The following is a 26,473-nucleotide window of genomic DNA, read 5'->3' on the forward strand; positions in this document are numbered from 1 at the left end:
AATACGCAAACTTACATAGTTTTAATATAATTTTTAATATATCGACCGGTTTCGCTATCGCTTTTCATGATATTGTTTTACTTATTTAAATATATATTAAGAGAAAATTTATATTCAAATAAGTAAAACATAATATCATGAGAGCGATAGCGAAACCGGTCGATATATTAAAAATTATATTAAAACTACGTAAGTTTGCGTATTTTCGTTATATATATATATACTAGCTGTTGTACATCGTAATTCCTGGGGGTAAAGATGTTCTATTGAAACGCTTAATTACGCAATTAAGCAATTTCGTTATAACTGTCACAAAAGGTGTATTTTCCGTCATGAAATAGTACAAAAAACTGTCAGCTGGAGGAGGGAGAGATTGTCGGAGGTTGGCAAGAGCAAAGACATTATTCTGCTTTGTGGAGGCATCCAGGAAAGAAAAACTATTGTTTTACTGTGAGAAAAACGCTGCTGAAGTGTTATGTGAAATTTGGCAATCGAGGATCGAATCCACGTTATGCCTGTATATACATACGACGGGCTTCTTTCAGTTTCCGTCGACGAAGTCCACTCATAAAGCTTTGGCCACCCTGGGGTTGTAGTAGAAGACACTCGCCCAAGGTGCTCTACTGTAGGAACGAACCCAGACCCAGGTGGTTGGGAAGGAATCATCGTACCACACAGCCATGCTTGCACCTATGGGAGGGAGCACTTCGTCGGTTACGACGATGAGGGTTCCGGTTGATCCGAATCAACGGAACAGCCTGCTCGTGAAATTAACGTGTAAGTGGCTGAGCACTCCACAGACACGTGCACCCTTAACGTAGTTCTCAGGGATATTCAGCGTGACAAGGCCGGCCCCTTGAAATAACAGGTACAACAGAAACAGGAAGTAAGAGTGAGAGAAAGTTGTGGTGAAAGAGTACAGCAGGGATCACCACGATCCCCTGCCGGAGCCTCGTGGAGCTTTTAGGTGTTTTCGCTCAATAAACACTCACAACGCCCGGTCTGGGAATCGAAACCGCGATCCTACGACCGCGAGTCCGCTGCCCTAACCACTGGGCCATTGCACCTATATATATACCCGTGCGTGTGTCCAGGGTTTGCCGTTTCCATCCACCTCGTAACGGACACATTAGATAACGATGTTCGATTGAAAAACAAAACCCCCCCCAAAAAAAAAACCAGACGGGAGGGGTGGCCATAGAGTGGAGTGTCTTTCAGAGGTTGACCTCAGAGATAAGAAAGAAAAAAACTGTCAACACCTTTCTGTCTCCCTCGTCTTTGTGGGACCATTGGAAAGAAAGCTGGATTTTGAAGTGGGTTTTTTTTTCTTGGGTGTGTTATGGGTTTCGTTATAACCTTTGCGTGTGTCCGTGCGGGAATGTGTGAGCCGGGCGGGCGGGGAAAGTCTGTTGCATTTTATCGTCGTTAGATGTTTTAAAATTTCCTATTGTGATGTGGATTATTATTATTATCATTATTAATTGTTATTATTATTATTATTATTATTTGATAGGACGGGGTGTGTGTGTGTGGTGTGTGTTTGTTTGTTTACGGCTATCGATAAAATGCGCACACTCGATATTTTCAAGGGCGTCTGTCCTCTAGATTGAAAACCGTAGAGAAGGAGTGAGAGAGAGACAGACAGACGGACAGATAGAGAAAGAGAGTTCTGTTTACGTGAAAGAAACGAACAACTCTATTTTTTTAACCCTATATACCCTCACCGTACTCCTTATATGTATTCGTGTATAAATTATGTGTATACACTTATATACATGCAAATATACATTTGTATATATGAATACACACAAACGCATATCTATACACATACTGTGTATATATATATATATATATATATATATATATATAATACACACGCACACATAGTGTAATGCATATATTACATTGTCTATCGATCGCTACTTTATATACTCGTATATTAGAGGTGTGTATGTGTGCACACGAAGTCGGGTGCTGGAAAGTTCCTGGCTCTAAGGGTGTCGTGAAGGGCCTGGATGGACCAACCTTCTCAGTTCTTCTACGGGACTTAGAAAAAGCTGAAAGACCACTGCAGTAAGTGTGTGAATGTGGGAGGGGAATGTGCTGAATAAAATCATAATTAACTGGTCCTTCTGTATTTTTTCTTTTACCCGAAGACGACAGTAGCTGACTTGTGGAGTGGGGGTCAACAGGAGAGAATGTACACTGCCTCGGGGACCTGCCTCTCCTTCGAATAGGTTAAACAATTCTAGTTTGAAGTCGAAACGGTCCGTGCCCGCAAACAGCACACACACACACATACACACACACACACACACACACACACACACACCATTTGCGTGTGTTTGTTATGTCGACTTGTAATAAAAACAATTTACCATCAAACTAAAAAATTACTCAATAGTTTTTGTAGAATACATATTTATTTTGTGGAGGCGCAATGGCCCAGTGGTTAGGGCAGCGGACTCGCGGTCGCAGGATCGCGGGTTCGATTCCCAGACCGGGCGTTGTGAGTGTTTATTGCGCGAAAACACGTCTCCAGCAGGGGGTGGTGGTGATCCCTGCTGTACTCTTTCGCCACAACTTTCTCTCACTCTTTCTTCTATTGGCCTGCTCGCTTAGCCAGCGGGGTGGCGTCATTCGAAGGCTAAAACAATGCGAAGCGCATTGTGACCAGCGATGTGTAGCAACATCTGATGGCCTGGTCGGTCACGTGATCACATATTCATTATACTTTATAACAGTGACTTCGAAGTATCGGGCCGTTTAGCTTTCGTTGGACTGTGTTCGTGTCTGTTGGTTATGACCAGTTCATGGGGATTACCCGGGATTTCGTGTCCATAAAGCGCTTAACTTTGACGAGACGTGTGTAAAGCTAAGCGGGTTATGAACGCAAAACCTTGGGTAACCTTATGATCAGGCCATAACTAACATTCTCCAAATTTTCTACCGTCCCGTAACTTAAAATGTGCTCCTTTCGGATTTATGATTTACTAATGATACCCAGAGATTTGCATGTATATCAATATTTGGGATCATTTCGGTTTGAACGGTAGTTTTTTCCCAGCGGTGTCACCCATAATTATGACCCTAGTATCGATCTATTGCATTTCAATCTGTTTTAGGGTTAAAGTTAGGGGTGGGGGAAGGGTATCTTTTTTCTTCAGAAATGTAAATAAACCCAATCTGTTTCTTAAACAAGGAGCATATTCATACGGCACAGAATGTTTTTTTTTACCTCAATAGACGTCAGTGATTGGTTGAAATTGCAGAAATTGAAGAAGAAAAACACAACAAATATCTTACAAACTATAGAATTTTCTCAATAAAGCCAAGAGAAAAAGATGTTTTATAAACACATTCTACCAGTATACGAAGTTTACAATTTTATTTAGTTAGCTAGAAATTATTTTTAAAAACTGCCGTTCAAACCGAAAAGATCCATGTTTCTTAAACGAGGGACATATTCATACGGCACAGAATGTTTTTTTTACCTCAATAGACGTCAGTGATTGGTTGAAATTGCAGAAATTGAAGAAGAAAAAAGCAACAGATATCTTACAAACTATAGAATTTTCTCAATAAAGCCAAGAGAAAAAAGATGTTTTATAAACACATTCTACCAGTATACGAAGTTTAAAAGTGTTTAGTTACGTGGGAATTATTTTTAAAAACTGCCGTTCAAACCGAAAAGATCCGACCGACGTGTGTAAATCTAAGCACGTTATGAACGCGAAACATTGGGTTACCCCTATGAACATCCTCGAAATATTCTACCGTCCCGTAACTTAAAATGTGCTCCTTTTTCGGGTACACAACAGATTTGCATGTGTATCAATATTTGTGCTATTCTTTCACTTTCTTTCTCAGCGGTTTGACCTCTGACCCGCAGTTTTATTTTTTTTTTGTTTTGTTTATGAATTTATTTAATTTTTTTTTTTACTTTTTTTTACTTTTTTACCTTTCTCGAATACAAACTCATAACATGGCGTCCTGTTCTACTCTCTCTCTCTCTCCTCTTGCAAAGCGCATTCCTTCCCCCGTCCTACTCCTCCTCCTCCTCTGCCGTCGCCGCCACCACCACCACCACCCATCATCTCTACCTCTCTCTCGTTGCCCTGCTTTCTTCCTTCCTTCCTTCGTTTCTCTCCACCACCACCACCACCACCACCACAACATCAACAACAACGACCATCAGTAAAAGTCAGGGAGATTCTTTATCAATGCTGCCATTCTCCCATACATTTTATTATTGCAATACAGGTTTCACCGCCACTACTACTACTACTACTGCTGCTGCTGCTACTACTACTACTACTACTACTACTACTACTACTGCTGCTGCTGCTACTACTACTACTACTACTGCTGCTACTACTACTACTACTACTGCTACTACTAGTTCTGCTACTACTACTACTAGTACTGCTACTACTACTACTAGTACTGCTACTACTACTAGTACTGCTATTACTACTACTACTACTGCTACTACTACTAGTACTGCTATTACTACTACTACTACTACTACTACTGCTACTAGTACTGCTACTACTACTACTACTACTACCACCACTACTACTACTACTACCACTACTACTACCACTACTACTACCACCACTACTACTACTACTACTACAGTAGTTGTAGTAGTAGCAACGGCAGCAATGTTTTGTGGTTGCCAAATGTTGTTACCTTGACATTCGGCCAATGAACTTGAGATGGTGTCGTGTTGCTTCGGTTTAGTTTGAAAAGCTTCGTTCTTTGAAAAAAAAAAACTTCACTCAAACCCCCTCCCTCGCTCTCTCTCTCTCTCTCTCTCTCTCTCTCTGTCTCTTTCTTTCTTTGTATCCGTCTGCCTGTCTATTTGTCTCTCTCTCTTTCTGACTCTCTCTGTGTTTCTTTGCCCCTCCCCCCGCCCTCCTCTCCCTCTCTCTCTGCGTTTCTTTGCCCGTCTGTCTATCTCTCACTCTTTTCCTCACTCTGTAGCTCTCTCTCTCTCTCTCACTCTCTCTCTCTGTTTCTTTGTCTGTCTGTATCTTACTCTCTCTGTCTCTATCTCTCTCTCTCTCTCTCTCTCTCTATATATATATATATATATATATATATCTCCTCTGTTTCTTTATCTGTCTGTGTCTTACTCTCTCTGTCTCTCTCTCTCTCTCATTATGTCTACCTGTCTTCTCTCTCTTTCCCCCTCTCCCTCCTCGTCACACACACACACACAGACACACACACTCTCTCTCTCTCTCTATATATATATATTCCCGTCTGTCTGTCTGTCTGTCTCTCTGTTACAATGTACGTATTGTTTGACCTCAAGGACATCAATACACACAACCGAAGCTGTTGCTGTTGTACAGTCGTAGTCACGTAGCTGTTATTGTTGTTATTATTGTTGCTGTTGGTGGTGGTGGTAGTAGTGGTGATGATGAGACTGTTTATGCACAATAGATAGTAGGTGAAATGGTAGTTGGTGGTTGGTATCGGATGTAGTAGTTTTACAGTAGTAGCTGCTATTTACGTGAAATGGAGCAGGTGATTGAAGGACGAGGTCGTGGTGGTCGTGGCGGGGGCGGCGGCGGCGGCGGTTATATGAATGTTAGTAGTAATAGTAGAGATAGCTGCCGTACTAGTGGTGGTGGTGGTAGTAGTAGTGGTTGTTATTGGTGTTGGTCGTGGTTGGAGGTCGTGGCTGTGAAACTAGTGGAGGGTGGTGATGTTGTTTATGGGATAGTCGTACTAGTGGTGGTGTTGCAAATAGTGGTAGTAGTTGTGTTATTGGTGGTGGTCGTGGTTGGAGGTCGTGGCTGAGAACCTAGTGGAGGGTGGTGATGTTGTTTATGGGATAGTGGAAGTAGTGGTAGTAGTTGTGTTATTAGTGATGGTCATGGTTGGACGTCGTGGCTGTGAACGTAGTGGAGAGTGGTGATGTTGTTTATGGGATAGTCGTACTAGTGGTGGTGTTGTAAGTAGTGGTAGTAGTTATGTTATTGGTGGTGGTCGTGGTTGGACGTCGTGGCTGTGAAACTAGTGAAGGGTGGTGATGTTGTTTATGAGATAGTGGTAGTAGTGCTAACTGTGGTGGTGGTGGTGGTTGTGGTATTGATGGTGATGTTGGCGATAGAAGTAGTAGTAGTTGTTATTGGTGTTGGTCGTGGTTGGAGGTTGTAATTGAGGAACTAGTGGAGGGTGGTGATGGTGTTTATGGAGTAGTGATAGTGGTAGTAGTGATGGTAGTGGTGATAGTGTTGTTGGAGGTAGTAGTAGTTATAGGAGTTGGTCGTGGCTGGAAGTCATGGCTGTGGAGCTAGTCCAGGGTGGGGATGGTGTTTATGAGATGGTGGTAGTAGTAGTAACTATGGTGGTGGTGGTAGTGGTGATGGTGATGTTGGAAGTAGTAGTAGTTGGTGGTGGTGGTGGTGGTGGTCATGGTTGGAGCTCATAGCTGTGGAATTAATAGAGGATGGTGATGGTGTTTATGGGATAGTGGTAGTAGTGTTGGTGATGTTGCAGGTAATCCTAGTAGTAGTTGTTATTGGTGTTGGTCATGGTTGGAGTTGTGGAATTAGTGGGAGGTGGTGATGGTAATCATAGCAGTTCCAGTTGGAGATAGTAGTGGTCATGGTTACGGTAGCTGGAGATCATAGTTGTTATACTAGTGGGGGCGGGAGGATTATAGGCAGCAGCAGCAGTAGTAGTAATGATGTGGTATTCTTGGATGTTGGAGGTTGTAGTTGTGGTGGTGGTGGTGGTGTTGGTGGCTGTGGTGCTACTGCAGCTGGTCTATTGGTTTTTATTAGTTGTTGGTACAGGATATAGTGCGGAGTGGTTTCAGATGTTCGATGCCCGGTGGTAGTTGGTTGTAGTTTAGCTCAAAGTCAACCCACATTGAGCAGACCTATGATCAACACAAAAACATTCCAACCATGACCATTCCATCCTTTTTATTTTCTACACATAGGCTCTAGCATGGTTGTGTGGTAAGAAGCTTGCTTCCCAGCCGCATGGTTCTGGGTTCTGGGTTCAGTCCCACTGCTTCACACCTTGGGCAAGTGTCCTCTCCTATAGCCTCAGGCCACCCAAAGCCTTGTGAGTAGATTTGGTAGATGGAAATTGAAAGAAGCGTGCTTGAAGTGATAAATTTACATAGTTATTGACGTTATGTCTATTTTCGGCATATTTGGCATTAGAAATTTTTTCTTTTGCCTTTACTTACACTACCGTCAGAAATTAATTAGCACCCTTGATTTGCTCTTCACTCAAGGTATGTGCTGTCACCTAGTGGCCATATCTCGAACTATTGCTTTGTTGCGAGCTCACTGTTGCGCAGAACGATGACGTAACTTTGTTTGCAGAGCAGTTTGAGAGTCTACAGCCTTATGATGTGAATAGCAGTGCAAAAACTTGGAGTGCGGATGCAGACAAATCTTCCTTGTTTAATAGATATAGGTAGCGCCTCGCAAGGACGAAATCACACCATACTAAGTTTCTCATCGCGTAAGACGTTTTGAACAGCTCATAGGTTAATCGATTTAACCTATTTAATGTAGAAATTTGAGAAGTGCTAATTAATTTTTGATGCAAGTGTATAAATTGTATATATATATATATATACTTACTTGGAAATGGATACATCACATTCAATTAAATGATAAATAATATATAATATATATATATATATATGTATATATTATACATGCATATATGGGTATAGGATGTCACCAAAGGTGCAAATAACATGAAATATGTAAACAATAAGCAAAAAGATGGAAAACAGGGCAAGTTAACACTGAGAAAGGACCCTTCATCAGTTGTGGGCTGTCTATCTACTCCTCATTTCGAGCATTCAACAAGTCTTCAATAGACAGCTGACAACTGATGAAGGGTCGGTCCTTTCTGTCTTAACTTCTCCTGTTTTCCATTTTTTTCTCATTGTTTACATAGTTCACTTGTTTGTTTACATATTTCGTGTTATTCGCACCATTGGTGATGTCCTGTACCCATACATGCATGTATTTATATATGATTATATATGTGACTGCGTGTGTATTGTTGGCGATTTTTTTTCCTCTGTCTTCCCTTCTCTGGATCTTTCCTTCTCCTATGTTTCCGACGAAGAGCTCCGCTTGAAATGTAAAAACCCTCCTTCATCCCTTCCTTCCTGAGCGTCCAATAATACTATATTTGTTCCACGTCCTTGTTTTTGTTGTGTTTTCTCTTTGTGTTTTCATGTTTGGATTAACTATATATATATATTATGGAGATGTACTTGCATAGCAAGCGACCTGATCTGAGATCATGTGCTGGAACGGAAAAAATTGCAGCATGGAAGGTTTTTATAAGCTATTTAAAAACACACAAAAACCGTTAGATTCACTTCAACATTTAAATTTAATTTGCCAAAATATTTTCGTCTCTTTGAAACCGTGACTGACAGAATTCTGTGCAACACAGAATTTTGTCAGTGAACAGGTCTCGGTCTCAAAGCGACAAAAATATTTTGGCAAATTAAATTTAAATATTGTATATTATTTGTTATTTATCTGCTAACCAACCACATGGTTCTGGGTTCAGTCCCACTGTGTGGCATCTTGGGCAAGTGTCTTCTGCTATAGCCTCGGGCCGACCAAAGCCTTCTGAGTGGATTTGGTAGACAGAAACTGAAAGAAGCCCGTCGTATATATGTATATATATATATATAGGCGCAGGAGCGGCTGTGTGGTAAGTAGCTTGCTTACCAACCATGGGTCCAGGTTCAGTCCCACTGCGTGGCACTTGGGCAAGTGTCTTCTACTATAGCCTCGGGCCAACCAAAGCCTTGTGAGTGGATTTGGTAGACGGAAACTGAAAGAAGCCCATCGTATATATGTATATAAATATGTTGTGTGTGTTTGTGTGTTGTCCTAGATAGACATACGCTGGAAAAAAGATGGAATGGTCACAGATGGAACATCTTTGATCATAGATCTGCAGGATCAGAGCTGGCTTGGCTAAATAACAACAACAAGTCTTGCCTCTGACCCCTGCCAAGAATGGTTTCTACTGACCTTCATACTTAGATTTAGGACAAGTGGAAGCATGGATTGTGGTTGCTAGGGAAACCTGCTGAGTGCGGCTGTCCTTGTTGAAAGATATCAGAGACATTTAAGTGCTGTACTTCTTTGATGAGCTTGGCATGTTTGTAATATATCTCTGCTTTTTATGTTTTTACTTGTTTTAGTCATTAGACTGCGGCCACACTGGAGCACCGCTTTGAAGAATTTCAGTACTTATCATTATTATTATTATAGTCATTTTGTTTTTTTAAAACCTGATACTTCGTCGGTCTTTTTTGTGGAACTGCTAAATTATGGTTGTCAAGCGGTTGTTGGGAGACAAATACCGACACAAAGATACACATAGACAAATACCAAATCTACTCACAAGGATTTGGTTAGCCTAAGCCTATAGTAGAAGGCACTTGCCCAATGTGCCACACTGTGGGACTGAACCTGGAACCATGTGGTTGGGAAGCAAGCTTTTTACACATGCCTACACTATATATATATATAAAATGTGACCTCGTGTGTACCGTTGGCGATTTTTTTTCCTCTGTCTTCCCTTCTCTGGATCTTTCCTTCTCTTATGTTTCTGACGAAGAGCTCCGCTCGAAACATTAAACCCTCCTTCTTTCCTTCTTTCCCAAGCGTCCAATAATTCTATATTTGTTCTACGTCCTCGCGTTGTGTTTTCTCTTTGTGTTTTCATGTTTGTATTTCTCCTCTCATGTGACTGCTGGTCAACAAGCCTTTCGGCTTCTGACCAGCGCCACGAGAACATCAACAGCTAAACTAAGTTATAGTGTCTATTAGTCGTAAGACACCCACTGTTTTTGTCCTGTTATTACTATATGCTTTTTGTATTTATATTCGTGTGGCATCGTCCGTTTTCTGTCCTTGTTTGTAACATATCTTCGCTCCTTTTTCCAAGAATCTAAGTGTCGTAGCTTCGTTTTCCTTGGGCTGGCCGGATCGAAGCGATCTCAAGATAAATCAGCCGAAATTCAGATTATCCGTTCTTGACTGAAGATTATAGGCTTTGAATGTCCCGTCCGTCTTTGTATTGTCTTCTAATGTTTTACTTCTTGCCCAGTTTTATTTTTCTAATTAATATATATATATATATACTCAGCAGTAAACTCTTTGCTCATATTTTTCCTTGAAGAACGGCTGGCTCAGTTAAGGATCTTAGCATTTAGAGTTATAACCAAAAATAGCAAAAAAATGGAAAAAAATGATGGTAAATTTTTTTTTGAGTCAAAAGGATGGAGGTTGCCTCCCCTAGACAGTTGTGGTTCGTGTTCTGATTCTCGACCCCATGTCGAATTTTTGTCGATTTTTTTCAGAAATGGGGAAACTTTTCTAAAATTTTGGCTGCGTTAGTTTGGAATTATGACATTGGGCTATTGTTGTGTCCAGTTTCATCAGATCGGTTGAACCGTGGTCAGGGTGATGGTACAAGCAAACAGACACACTAACCACGCACAGACAAACTGCCGTATATATATATATATATATATATATATATATATAAATACAAGCACTATTTGTGTCCAGTTAACCTTTATTTGGCAGTAAACAAACCAAATACAACTGTCCTCAAACGAGGACAGTGGGTTAAAATGGGTTAATGTAATGATTGTATTGTCCTTTGTACATCCTGGTGTATTTAAAATGCAAAATTATGTTTGTTTTGTAATTTTCATTTTGGTTGTGAAATGAAACAATTGTTGGTGAATATGTTAATTAATTAATTAATTACATCCATTAGGTCTCTCTGTTTTCTAACTCGATAATATATATACAAGGCATAGGAGTGGCTGTGTGGTAAGTAGCTTGCTTACCAACCACATGGTTCCGGGTTCAGTCCCACTGCGTGGCACCTTGGGCAAGGTCTTCTACTATAGCCTCGGGCCGACCAAAAACCTTGTGAGTGGATATGGTAGACGGAAACTGAAAGAAGCCCGTTGTATATATGTATATATATATATGTGTGTGTGTGTATGTTTGTGTCTGTCTGTGTTTGTTTCCCCCCCAATATCGTTTGACAACTGATGCTGGTGTGTTTACGTCCCCGTAACTTATATCTATGTATATATATATATTATATATATTATATTTATATATATATATATTAATATATATATATATATATATATTATATATATATATTATAATATATATATATATTTACTCTTACTCTTTTACTGTTTCAGTCATTTGACTGCGGCCATGCTGGAGCACCGCCTTAGTCGAGCAAATCGACCCTGGACTTATTCTTTGTAAGCCCAGTACTTTTCTATCGGTCTCTTTTGCTGAACCGCTAATGACGGGGACGTAAACACACCAGCATCGGTTGTCAAGCAATGCTAGGGGGACAAACACAGGCACACAAACATATACACACACACACATATATATACATATATACGACAGGCTTCTTTCAGTTTCCATCTACCAAATCTACTCACAAGGCTTTGGTCAGCCCGGGGCTATAGCAGAAGACACTTTGCCCAAGATGCCACGCAGTGGAACTGAACCCGGAACCATATGGTTGGTAAACAAGCTACTTACCACACACACACATATATTATATATATATATATATATATATGGTTAAGAAGCTAGCTTTCCAAAACCACATTACCAAATACACAGACAAGGCATTGGTTGACCCTGGGCTATAGTAGAAGACATGTAACTAAGGTACCGTGCAGTGCAATTGAACCTGAAATCCTGAGGTTTGCAAAGCTGGCTTCTTAGCCATACGACCCGGTCTAAAACCAAGTTTAGATTATTAATGAGCAGAGATACAAAGGAGCCCCAGTGTGCAGCATTGGATCTGTTGAAACTATGCTGCAAGATGTTCTCATGTCTTGATAAGAATTTGTCAGTGTTTATAACGAAGGTAATTTGGATGTTTTTAATAAAGTCATCTTGCGCATTTTGCTTTTTGATCTGTGTGTGTGTGTGTGAGAGAGAGAGAGAGAGAGAGTTTAGTAAGTAGTAAGTCATTATATCAATGCTATTATCTTGTGCATGTATTAGACTTAGCATGTCTACAATATATATATCTAATAATTATATAGATAATCAAAGCAATTAAGATTAGTACTTCCAATGAATTTACTTGAATGTGTACTTAACTTAGACGCACCAGAAAACTATATGGTTTATCCATACAGTAATTTATATGCCTCTAATGGAACTATCTCCAATATCTCATGAGTATAGCCTCACCCACTAGATGTCTAGAGAACTCAAATGCATTTTTGCTGATGCATACGGGACACTTTTATCTGCTGCAATTTTTGCAACTTGTCATAAAGCCTGTCTTTGTATGAAACATTGTACTAAAAACCATCCATTCTTGTTGCTTCTTTCTCGTATATATATATATATAATATATATATATATATGTAAAAAGAGAGAGAGAGAATACTGATAGATATTGATAATAAAATAGATACAAGGCATTTAACATATATGTATATATATATATATATAATAATACATACATATATATATATATATATATACGGAGTAAACACATAAATGTGAAACAACGTGGAAAAATGAGTACTCAATACCAGGGGTAGAGTAATATGCTTTATTTAAAAGCAGCAGAAATTCAACAAAACCTGTTACTCTGAGTTTCACGTTCCCGTTCGTCGGACAGTTTTTGCTATTTTAACAAAAACTGTCCAACACACGGGAATGTGAAACTCTGAGTAACAGGTTTTGTTGAACTTCTCCTGCTTTTAAATAAAGTATATATATATATATACTCTTTACTTGTTTCTTGTTTCAGTCACGACTCTGACTCCAACTCCACAGCCCTGGTTTGTACGGCTGGATGCATTTCCCTGATGCCAACCACTCAACAGAGTGTACTGGGTGCTCTTGTGTGGCACCAGCACAAATGCTTTTCATGTAGTGCCTGCAGGGAGCTTATCCCGTGGCACAGCAGCATGTAGCGCTTACCAAATTCACTTGCAAGGGATTAGTTGATCTATGGATATAATAGAAGACACTTGCAGAACCTACTGCACAGTGGGATTGAACCTGGAACCACATGGTTGAAATGCAACCTTCTTAGCTACACAGTCACATCTGTTCCTATATGTCGACATTTCTTTCTAACCATTGCTGAGATAATTGCCAATAAAATCGTTAGTCTAACACATATTTTAGTGGAAATTAAGTGGATTTTTACTGTCATTGTTAATTAGCTTCGCTTGTTTGTTTAGTTATCATTGTTGTTAATTATTCAAATTCAGACCAACCTTAAATGGCATGGCAGACCTCATTCAAACGCAATTACTGAAATTAGTATACTCTCTCTTTTACTCTCTTACTTGTTTCAGTCATTTGACTGCGGCCATGCTGGAGCACTGCCTTTAGTCGAGCAAATCGACCCCGGGACTTATTCTTTTGTAAGCCCAGTACTTATTCTATCGATCTCTTTTGCTGAACCGCTAAGTGACGGGGACGTAAACACACCAGCATCGGTTGTCAAGCAATGCTTGGGGGACAAACACAAACACACAAACATATACACAACACATATATATATATATATATGTATGTATATTATATATATATATATATATATATATATATATATATATATATATATTATATATACGATGGGCTTTCTTTCAGTTTCCGTCTACCAAATCCACTCACGAGGCATTGGTTGGCCCGAGGCTATAGCAGAAGACACTTGCACAAGGTACCCACCAGTGGGACTGAACCCGGAACCATGTGGTTGGTAAGCAAGCTACTTACCACACAGCCACTCCTGCGCCTATGTTTTTTTTTTTAAATTTCATGTTTTGTCATTTAGCAATGTTTGCTCTACATGTTGTAATTTTTAGCAGTTGTAATGTTCATCATCATCATCATCATCATCACCATTATTGTTGTCGTTGTCATCATAGTTCAGCCAACCCTATTACGAATTTTTAGCTTGGCATTGTCGTCATCACCATCATTGTCATCACAACCAGTGCTGTTCTGACAATACCGCGGTGCCCCAAGTAGGGCGTCTCTAACTATCTCCTCCTTACTTCTTTGTCCAGCACTGTGAACTCTTCTTTCTCTTTCTATCCCTAATGGTGTCCGATGCTTTTGGAACATAATCTTTTACATGTTTCAATCTATGATGGGATTCCACACAGTTTCCTTCTACCAAATTCACTCACAAAGCATTGGTCAGCCCAGTGCTGTAGTTATAGACACTTGCTCAAGGTCCTGTGCAGTGGGACTGAACCTGAAGCCACATGGTTTGCAAAGCAAGCTTCTATAAGCAAAATTTCAAACAGATCATGACACAAAAAACTGCCTGAAGGCCACTGACTGCTCAAAAGCCCACAGATATATTAAATTTGATAAAGGTTTTAGTAAAGATCCAAGACTCACAAAGGGGAAGCATTTCAGGTTCGTAGTTACAGGGCCCTCCTACTGCATTAGGAAGGGCATCCAGCTGTAGGAACCATGCCAAAGCAGACAATGGTACCTAGTTCAGCTCTCCAGCTTGACTAGCTCCTATGAAACCATCATGGAAGAGGGACATTAAATGATGATGATTTGGTGTGTGTATATAGCAGGCACATGCCGTCAGTAATTACTCAGGATAGGCAGTTGGGGACCTTCATGTAGTAAAGGATCATCAAAAGATTTGTCAGTAGATAAAAGGATATAAAGATATAAAGATGGTCAATATAGGCGCAGGAGTGACTGTGTGGTAAGTAGCTTGTTTACCAACCACATGGTTCTGGGTTCAGTCCCACTGCGTGGCACCTTGGGAAAGTGTCTTCTACTATGGCCTCAGGCCGACCAAATCCTTGTGAGTGGATTTGGCAGACGGAAACTTAAAGAAGCCCATCGTATATATATATATATATATATATCGTGTGTGTGTCTGTGTTTGTGCCCCACAACATCGCTTGACAACTGATGCTGGTGTGTTTGTGTCTCCGATACTTAGCAGTTCGGCAAAAGAGACCGATAGAATAAGTACTGGGCTTACAAAAAAGAATAAGTCCCGGGGTCGAGTTGCTCGACTAAAAAAGGCGGTGCTTCAGCATGGCTGCAGTCAAATTACTGAAACAAGTAAAAGAGTAAAGAGTAATAGCCAACTCCTTAAGCTAAACGTTACCTGCCTTGTCAGTTCTCATGTTTTGTGAAGTTTTAATGTCTACCTTTGTTTATATTCTATAGCCATTGTAAAATTTGATAAGCAAGCAGAGCAGTACTTTATGTGTGTGTGTGTGTTCTAATTCACCTGTCAGTATTTTATCTCTCCAATAGATTTGCATTCATGTCGCAAGCCCTTAACTTCTTAGTATGAATGTAATGTTGTGTGTTGAGTTATTGTTCAGTCTAATTGCGTCATATCTTGTTTACGTTACTAAAAGGACACTGAATAAGCAGAAAATGTCGGTAGACCTACACAAGTGGCTCTTTGACTTTTGTTGGGGGTTGACAAAAAGCCCCCTCTACCTTCCTGCTGGAGTGTGTATGTGTGTGTATGGTGCGGTTACTCTTACTCTTTACTCTTTTACTTGTTTCAGTCTTTTGACTGCGGCCATGAGGAGCACCGCCTTTAATCGAGCAACTCGACCCTGGGACTTATTCTTTTGTAAGCCCAGTACTTATTCTATCAGTCCCTTTTGCTGAACCGTTAAGTAACGGGGATATAAACACTAGCACGATTGTCAAGCATGCTAGGGGGACAAACACGACACACAAACATACACACGCATATACATATATATATATATATATACGACGGGCTTCTTCAGTTTCTTCCGTCTACCAAATCCACTCACAAGGCTTTGGTTGGCTTGAGGCTAAGTAGAAGACACTTGCCCAAGGTGCCACGCAGTGGGACTGAACCAGAACCATGTGGTTGGTAAACAAGCTACTTACCACACAGCCACTCCTGCGCCTTAGTCTCATTCAGATTAAAAACCTCCATCGTCGTCGTCGTTGTCATCATAATTGTGATCATTTGATGCTCATTCTCGATGCTTGCATGAGTCAGACGGAGTTTCTTTGAGGTAGATTTTCTATAGCTGGATGCCCTCCCTGTCACCAACTCTCGTCGGTTTTCCCAAGCATGCTAATATTTTGCCATGCCCTGCCCTGACATGTTTTTTAATGGAAGACCAGAAAATGAACAACCTCGCTTGTATGATAGTGATGTCAAGCCAGAGACACAAACACACACACATACATCCACATATATATAATTATGTTTGTTTTTACGTCTAGGCGCAGGAGTGGCTGTGTGGTAAGTAAGTTGTTTACCAACCACATGGTTCTGGGTTCAGTCCCACTGCGTGGCACCTTGGGCAAGTGTCTTCTACTATAGCCTCGGGCCGACCAAAGCCTTGTGAGTGGATTTGGTAGACGGAAACTGAAAGAAGCCCGTCGTATATATGTATATTTATATGAGGTTGGCGATTTTTTTCCTCTGTCTTCTCGTCTCTGGATCTTTCCTTCTCCTATGTTTCCGATGAAGAGCTCCGCTCGAAACGTTAAACCCTCCTTCTTTCCTTCTTTCCTGAGCGTCCAATAATACTATATTTGTTCCACGGCCTCGCGTTGTGTGTTTTCTCTTTGTATTTTCTTGTTTGGATTTACTGTATATATATATATATATATATATATATATATATATATATATATAATACATATATATATGTATATATAATATATATATATATATATATATATATATATATTATATATATATACATATATAATATATATATATTATCATCATCATCATCATCATATGTCCGTTTTCCGCGCTAGCACGGGTTGGACGGTTTCGACCGGGGTCTGGGGAGCTAGGGACTGCCCCAGGCTCCAGTCTAGTCTGGCAGTGTTTCTACAGCTGGATGCTCTTCCTAACGCCAACCACTCCGCGAGTGTGTAGTGGGTGTTTTTATGTGCCACCTGCACAGGTGCCAGAGGGGTCTGGCATCGGCCACGTTCGGATGGTGCTTTTTATATATATTATATATATATATATATGCGTGTGTGTGCTTGTGTGTCTGTGTTTGACCCCCTAGCATTGCTTGACAACCGATGCTGGTGTGTTTACGTCCCCGTTACTTAGCGGTTCGGCAAAAGAGACCGATAGAATAAGTACTGGGCTTACAAAAAGAATAAGTCCCGGGGTCGAGTTGCTCGATTGAAGGCGGTGCTCCAGCATGGCCGCAGTCAAATGACTGAAACAAGTGAAAGAGTAAAGAGAAAGAGTTATACATAAAGTCAGTTTAATATTGAATTGAAGGATTACTCAGGACATTTTCGTTGAGTGGAATCTGATGAAGGCGAATGAGCAAGACAAAGGTTCAAATTCATTGTCAGCCTTCTCCTGGTAACATTTTAATGAACAATTCATATGCAAGCATGGCTCTGTGATAAGAAGTTTGCTTCCCAACCATATGGTCTTGGGTTCAGTCCCACTGTGTGGCACTTTGGGCAAGTGTCGTCTACTTATCTCTGCCTCGGATCGACCAAAATCTTGTGAGGGGATTTCATAGATGGAAACTGAGAGAAGCCTATCGTGTGTGTGTGTCTTTGAGTCTGCGTATGTCCACCACCACTGCTTCACACACAGCATTGGTTTATTTATGTCCCTGTAACTTAGTGGCTTGGCAAAAAGAGGCTGATAGAATTAATACCAGGCTTAAAAGAATAAGTACTAGTGTGTATCCATATACACATCCCCCCCCACACACACCACACTATGGGCTTCTATACAGTTTCTGTCTAACAAATTCGCTCTCAAGATATTGGCTGACCTGTGGCTATAGTAGAAGACACTTGACCAAGATGCTGTTCAGTGAGATTGAACCTAAAACCACATGCTTGCAAAGTAAGCTTCTTAACCACACACCCTTCCCTTTGTACATATATGAACAATGGGCTTCCACACAGTTTCCATCAACCAAACAAATTCACTCACAAGGCGCTGATCAGCCTGGGGTTATGGCTGGAGACGCTGGCCCAAAGTTCCACACAGTGGGACTGAATCCTAAACCCCTAATTTACAACTTCTCAACCGTACACCCATTCATGCTTTGTATACTGAATATCCTTCAAGGCATTAGAACATTTGCGTGTGCTTTGAAAGGGATTTGACTGTTGTTTCTAGCTGGCCGCGCAACGACTGTAGAGACACCCTCCCTTGCTTGAAGTTAGCTCTGTGCATGTGTATGAATGTGGGAGGAGGTAGTGAGAAATGTTAAATACCAATATCATGTTTATATGCGTTGGTATGTTAGTAGATTGGTGCATTAGCTCAACCTGTAGATTGTAGGATTAAATATCTGAGTGTTTCATTTCATTTCACTGTCTTCTCTTCACTTTTTGTTTTGGAGGTATGAGTTTTCTTCAACTATCAACAACAGGATGCATCAGCCAACATGGTTTGACCTTGAGCAAATGCCTTTCTTGTTTTGTTGTTTTTTTTAATCATTTACATAAGAAATGCTCAATTCCTCCGACATACACACACAGATATACACTCGTGTATATAAGGCAGTGAGCTGGCAGAAACGTTAGCACGCCGGGCGAAATGCGTAGCTGTATTTCGTCTGCCGTTACGTTCTGAGTTCAAATTCCGCTGAGGTTGACTTTGCTTTCATCCTTTCGGGGTCGATAAATAATGTATCAGTTACGCACTGGGGTCGATGTAATTGACTTAATCCTTTTGTCTGTCCTTGTTTGTCCTCTCTGTGTTTAGCCCCTTGTAGGTAGTAAAGAAATAGGTATTTCGTCTGCCGTTATGTTCTGAGTTCAAATTCCACTGAGGTTGACTTTGCCTTTCATCCTTTCAGGGTGGATTAAATAAGTCCCAGCTACACACTGGAGTCAATATAATCGACTTAATCCATTTGTCTGTCCTTGTTTGTCCCCTCTGTGTTTAGCCCCTTGTGGATAGTAAAGAAATAGGTATTTCGTCTGCCGTTATGTTCTGAGTTCAAATTCCGCTGAGGTCGACTTTGCCTTTCATCCTTTTGTAGTCGATTAAATAAGTACCAGCTACTCACTGGGGTCAATATAATCGACTTAATCCCTTTGTCTGTCCTTGTTTGTCCTCTCTGTGTTTAGCCTCTTGTGGATAGTAAAGAAATAGGTATTTCGTCTGCCGTTACGTTCTGAGTTCAAATTCCGCTGAGGTCGACTTTGCCTTTCATCCTTTTGGGGTCGATTAAATAAGTACCAGCTACACACTGGGGTCAATATAATCGACTTAATCTGTTTGTCTGTCCTTGTCTGTTCTCTCTGTGTTAAGCCCCTTGTGGATAGTAAAGAAATAGGTATTTCGTCTGCCGTTACGTTCTGAGTTCAAACTCCGCTGAGGTCGACTTTGCCTTTCATCCTTTCGGTGTCGATTAAATAAGTACCAGCTACACACTGGGGTCAATATAATCGACTTAATCTGTTTGTCTGTCCTTGTTTGTTCTCTCTGTGTTAAGCCTCTTGTGGATAGTAAAGAAATAGGTATTTCGTCTGCCGTTACGTTCTGAGTTCAAATTCCACCTAGGTCAACTTTGCCTTTCATCCTTTTGGGATCGATTAAATAAATACCAGCTACACACTGTGGTCAATATAATCGACTTAATCCGTTTGTCTGTCCTTGTTTGTCCTCTCTGTGTTTAGCCCCTTCTGGATAGTAAAGAAATAGGTATTTCGTCTGCCGTTACGTTCTGAGTTCCAGTAAATTTAGTACCAGTAAAACACTGGGTTCGATGTTAACCACACAACCAACATTTAATTGTTACAACACAATTATTTCTAGTTTTTAAAGAAATTTTATACTTTGTTTTTTTTAATGTTCTATGTATTAATTATGGTAACAATAATCCAACTCCCTTAAAAGCCAGTTTGTTTCCCATCATTGTCACCTCATCTTTATGTCTTTGTTTTTGTTGTTGAAAGATGTGAAGATGCCTTGCTAATTCCTAATGCTTTCTGGCTGTTTTCTGTTTCTGACAAAAGTTATACTTCTTATATTTATAGTGCCTTCACCAAGTTGGCAAATTAATTTTTCCGATTTTGTTGATGAATCATTTCGGAAGATGTGTAAGTCTTCTCTGCTAAAACAAAGCAGAGAAAAAAAATCACAGCTAAACCCTCCTGTCCCATTGCAATCTTGTGCTTTTATATATACAAGGAAAACTGGTTTACTTCCGCACCAGAAAATTGGTTTGCAAGTGTTGAAAAGTTCACCTGGGATTTGAAACAGATTTTAGTTTGTTTTTTCCATTTTATATATTTAAATTTTATTTTTTTATTACAATACCATACCGGTTTCAACGATTATATTATTTTTCATAGTGGGCTTAAAAAACCAAAATCTTCAGTACGTTTCATGACAAAATTATGTGATGAAAATTCAAGTGTTTAATGAGTTTCACAGCAGTAAGAAAAAAAAAAACTGTTGTGTAGTATTTTAATGAATCCAAAAAATTTTAAAGAACTAAAATTTATTTTAAAACCTATTTTCAACCACCAACCAATTTTCTTGGTATGTATACATATGTATATATATATATTCCTTGGTCATTCCTTATTAAAGTTAGCTTCTTTTTGTGTCCCCTTCGAAATCTATTCTGTTATAGCAGCTAGTACCCTCATACCTATATGTATGTATATATTCTCCTTGATTTAAATTAGTTTCTATGTGATGACTAGTTCCAAATCAATTATAGTGACTTGTATTGCCTATATATATATACATACATACAAATAGATATAGATAGATAGTTCCTTTGTGAAATTCCTTCTTTCAATGGTGTTTGCACTGAGTGTTTTTTTAGATATATTTGTTGTTTAGCCCTCAAGTCTACCCTTGTTGAGTAAATCTATGATCAAACGGGCAACTGTCTATGTCTGATAACTGAGCTGGATTTGATGACAGTGGACAGTCATCCACTATAGACCACTGAACCACAATAGCCCAGATGTTAGTGTAGTTCTGTTTACTCACTCTGCCTTCTACATATCCTTGCTATGAAACATGCACAAACACATGTATTTAGAATTTTTAGCACTGTGTACTTTGCTTGAACCAGGTTGTTTGGAACAAAATAAATGGTGAATGTAATTTTTATGTGAACATTTCATGTTTTTCAATCAAAGAGTTTTGTCCAGAGCATTATATTTTTCAGTATGTTCAGGGTGTCGTATATTATTTCATTGTTTGAACTAATTTGATATTTATTTGTAGACTAGCAGTATCACCCGGCGTTGTTCGGGTTTGTAAGGGAAATAACTATATAAGCATTTTTAGAGAGTTATAGCCAAAAAATAGCAAAAAAATGCATTAAAAATGGGAAAAAAATGATGGTAAATTTTTTTTTAAATCGTTGACTCATCGTAGACATTTTTAGAGAGTTACTTCCCTTATATAATAGCGAAAAGATGCATTAAAATGGAAAAAAATGATGGTAAATTTTTTTTTAAATAGTAGACTCATCATAGACGCGTGCTAATACCCAGAAGGGCTCGATATGAATCACAACTATAAGATACCCGGTTTTGGTTAAACTGCACCGCAAAATGTGGGAGTAGTTAGGAATCTAAATCGTAGGAGACAGACAGCACGCAACCTCACTTTTATATATAAAGATATGTAACTGACATCTGTGTGTGTATGCATGTATATTTGCAACTACACACACATATTTGTATGTATACACATGCATATATATGTGTGTGTGTGTGTATTTATATATATATGTATGTATTTACATATGTATTTGCATATATATATGTGTGTGTGTGTGTGTGTGAGTGTGTGTATTTACATATATATTTGCATATATATATATACATATATTTCCATGCAGAAACGTTAGCACGCCGGGCGAAATGTGTAGCCGTATTTCATCTGCTGCTACATTCTGAGTTCAAATTCCGCCAAGGTCGACAGGTCGACTTTGCCTTTCATCCTCTCAGGGTCAATAAATAAAGTACCAGTTTCGCACTGGGTCGATGTACTCGACTTAATCCCTTGTCTGTCCTTGTTTGGCCCCTCTATGTTTAACCCCTTGTGGATAGTAAAGAAATATATATATATATATATATAATATATATATATATATATATAATATATATATATAGGTTATAAAATGAGATAGGGGTTGAAAATTCAACCCACCATGGGATAATATATATCCAATATACTGCCAGATAGGTACCCAACAAGATTAATACATAGATGTTAAAAATTGTCAAACAATCAGTTCATCTATTGTATTATATGGGTAAAGGTAATAATATTACCGTAGGAACATATAATAACAAAGGGTAAAATTAATTAATTAAAAAGTAATCAGTAATTTCACCAAGTAGTCACCACATACCGAAGTTTAGAAATAGCAGTCAAAAAATCTTAGATAGAAGGAAGTAGAAGGAATAGCTAAAATTTTTTGACTGCTATTTCTAAACTTTGGCATGTGGTGAAGCAAATCTTTGCTGAACCCTAATTATAAAGTATATATATATATATATGCATTTACATATGTTTGCATATTTATAGATATATATTGATGTATATGAATGTATGTATGTATGGTGGTGTCACATAAAAAGCATCTGTACTGGTGCAAAGTGAAAAGCCTGCAGTCCACACCGTAAAGTGGGTGGCATTTGGAAGAGCATCCACCCTTAGAAATCATACCAAAAGGGACAATTGTAACCTGGTGCAGCTCTCTGGCTTGCCAGTTCCTGCCTACCCATCCGATCCATGCCAGCCTGGAAAACATATGTTAAATGATGATGAGGATGATATACAGGGGAGCAAGAGATGCATTTTATGCGTGTGTGTGTGTGTGTGTGTGTGTGTGTGTGTGTGTGTGTGTGTGCATGCACACACATGCCTGTATACATCATCATCATCATCATCATCATCATCTCTGTTTAACATCTGTTTCCATGCTGGCATGAATTAGTTTGACAGCAGCTGTACAGGCTTCATTTGTCTATTTTGGTTTGGCTTCAATGTCTGGGTGCCCTTCCTAATGGCAACCACTTTACTGGGTTTCAAAATCTCTCGTGGAGGCGCCATCCAACCAAAATGCAAATATATGGGAAACTATCACCTGTGTCATCTCTTGTGAAAGGTAGGAGAGTCCAGTTTGCTGGACATTGTTGTAGAGCTGAAAACGAGGCAATTTCTACTCTTCTCCTCTGGAACCCATCTACTCGCGATACCAGAGGACGCACACTCTCCTACCCTGATGTAATCTTCTGGGATACAGGCATCCAGCAACAGGACCTCCGTAATGCTATGATGGACCGTGAAGTCTGGCGTAGCATGGTAAATTCCATTGTCTCGACCACGGTTGCAATACCAGAGGGCGCACACTCTCCTACCCTGATGTAATCTCCAGGGATACAGGCATCCAGCAACAGGACCTCCGTAATGCCATGATGGACTGTGAGGTCTTGTGTAGCATGGTAAATTCCATTGTCTCGACCACGGTTGCAATACCAGAGGACGCACACTCTCCTACCCTGATGTAATCTCCAGGGATACAGGCATCCAGCAACAGGACCTCCGTAATGCTATGATGGACCGTGAAGGCTGGCGTAGCATGGTAAATTCCATTGTCTCAACCACGGTCGAACAATGATGATGATGACTGGGTTTCATGCCTTGTTGTATCTTCCAAGCAATGCCACCCTGCTAGCTGAGCAAGCAGGCCAATACTTTCATACACATATGCATATATGTATATAGATATGTTTCGAGATTAAATGTCTGACAGTAGCTACTGTTAATACGATTATAATTTTTCAGTCTATTAACCTCAGTATTAAAGATGAACTACCTTATTTAATATATTTACACTGTGTTTTAATTGGTTTAATTTCTGACCATCAATAGATGTCTTATTCCATTATACACACTTACTACCAGACAAATATTATGTACATGCCTTTATTTGTAGATGCTTTTAGCCAGTAGGTCACTGGTGCACTTAGAAAGACTGCTTGTTCATATGCATTCTGGTATTATGTATATACATAGAAATAATCTGGTGTTTTTAGATGTATGTATATGTGTATAATATATATACATATATATATATATATTGTTGTGTCTAGGGAAAGTCATTATGTCAATATTATTAGTGCACACACTGGTTCAACTCCACTCCTTTATTATTAGTCAGTTGGTTAAATATCCAAATCCAATAGCTGATTGTTTGATAATTATATATATATATCTTTATATATAAAACTAAAGTTGTGTGTGTCTGTCTCCTCCGATTTAGATTCCTAACTACTCCCACTTTTGCGGTGCAGTTTAACCAAAAGCGGGTATCTTATAGTCGTGATTCATATCGAGCCCTTCTGGGTATTAGCACGCATCTACAATGAGACTATGATTTTAAAAAAAATTTACCATCATTTTTCCGCATTTTTAATGATTTTTGCTTGGGTTATATAAGGGAAGTAACTCTAAAAATGCTTATATAGTTATTTCCCTTACAAACCCGAGCAACGCCGGGCGATACTGCTAGTATATATATATATATAGTTCAAATTTATAGATAGGTGTAGGGACAACAAGCAAGTGTATTAGTTTGACGCTTGGGGAAAATGGAAAAGTCTTTACGTTTTGAGCCTATGCTCTTTGACAGAAAGGAATACATGTTTCGGTCATCAAACTGGGCCATGCTGGGGCAATAGTTATTTTTTATGGACTGCAATACTTATTTTTTAAGTAGTGGCATCTATTGTATCAGTGTCTTTGGTTGAAGCACTAAGTTGCAGGGATGTAGTCAAACCAACATCACTTGTCAAGTGATGGGGGTGGGTACAGTCACATGCAAAAAGACATACACATAAACACACATGTACAAGTATGCATGCATGCACACATGCACAATGAGCTTCCATGCAGTTTCCGTCTATTGAATTCATTTACAAGATTTTGGTTGGCCTGGGGTTGTACTAGATTAATGCATACTAAGACAATGGGAACACAACATTGAAATGAAAAGATTAAGTACAAAATGTTTACTACAAGTCCCTATTCAAATAAACATAACAAACATAGACATCCCCTCATCAGCTGCCTATGAGAAATCCTTATGGTTTCGACACCTGGCTTTTTGATTGCACACATGTTTAGTATGGTATGGTGATAAAGTTATTACTACAGAGATGCTTCTATTGCATGATCCGAATTCTGTATGTGTTTTTATATGTATATAGTACTAGCAGTATCGCTCGGCGTTGCTCGGGTTTGTAAGGGAAATAACTATATAAGCATTTTTAGAGAGTTATAGCCAAAAAATGCATCAAAAATGGGAAAAAATGATGGTAAATTTTTTTTTAAATCGTTAACTCATCGTAGACATTTTTAGAGAGTTACTTCCCTTATATAATAGCGAAAAAATGCATTAAAATGGAAAAAAATTATGGCAATTTTTTTTTTAAATTGTAGATTCATCATAGACGTGCGCTAATACCCAGAAGGGCTCGATATGAATCACGACTATAAGATACCTGGTTTTCGTTAAACTGCACCGCAAAATGTGGGAGTAGTTAGGAATCTAAATCGTAGGAGACAGACACACAACTTGACTTTTATATATAAAGATATACATGTACATTTGAGGTGGATGCACTTGTATGTATAGGTATGCACACTTGATGTTTCTGTGTGTTGATAGGGAAATGTGATGTTAGTGCCTATGTCCATACTCATGTGTTAAACAATTGACAACACAGAATTTTGTAAATTTTTCACATAGGTAGAAAGTTCCAGAAAGTAATGTGGGGAAAAAGTTAAATTTGAAGTATTGTCTTCTTGTCACTAGCTTCATTTAAGTCCACTAGGGTGATAGATATATTTCATCAGCTGATTTAGCCTCACCACTTGGCCCTAGTGCTGTTTTTAGTAGGGTTTACATCTTTTGTATTGTGTTTTAGTCCTTCATACTCTTTTCTTAGGCGCAGGAGTGGCTGTGTGGTAAGTAGCTTGCTAACAAACCACATGGTTGCGGGTTCAGTCCCACTGCGTGGCATCTTGGGCAAGTGTCTTCTGCTATAGCCCTGGGCTGACCAATGCCTTGTGAATGGATTTGGTAGACGGAAACTGAAAGAAGCCTGTCGTATATATGTATATATATATATATGTGTGTGTGTGTGTCTGTGTTTGTCCCCCTAGCATTGCTTGACAACCGATGCTGGTTTGTTTACGTCCCCGTCACTTAGCGGTTCGGCAAAAGAGACCGACAGAATAAGTACTGGGCTTACAAAGAATAAGTCCCGGGGTTGATTTGATCGACTAAAGGCGGTGCTCCAGCATGGCCGCAGTCAAATGACTGAAACAAGTAAAAGAGTAGGGTGTATTTTGAGAGATTCAGCTGCCACTTCTAGCA

General features: G+C 39.4%; 1 protein-coding gene across 7 annotated transcripts in view; it reads left to right on the forward strand.

Annotated features, from left to right (window-relative positions):
- The window catches only part of LOC115226075 (bleomycin hydrolase), a 132,915-nt gene that overhangs the window by 41,504 nt on the left and 64,938 nt on the right, over positions 1-26,473 (forward strand). Inside the window, exon 2 of one of the 7 annotated variants that reach the window (XM_036514981.1) lies at positions 20,091-20,153. The exons of the other annotated variants lie outside the window; for them this stretch is intronic. Coding sequence (XP_036370874.1) covers positions 20,091-20,153 — 63 coding nt within the window. The remainder of the gene's footprint in view (positions 1-20,090; positions 20,154-26,473) is intronic. 7 annotated transcript variants of the gene reach the window in all.

This window comes from Octopus sinensis, linkage group LG29 (genome assembly GCF_006345805.1).
Source record: "Octopus sinensis linkage group LG29, ASM634580v1, whole genome shotgun sequence".
Classification (NCBI taxonomy): domain Eukaryota; kingdom Metazoa; phylum Mollusca; class Cephalopoda; order Octopoda; family Octopodidae; genus Octopus; species Octopus sinensis.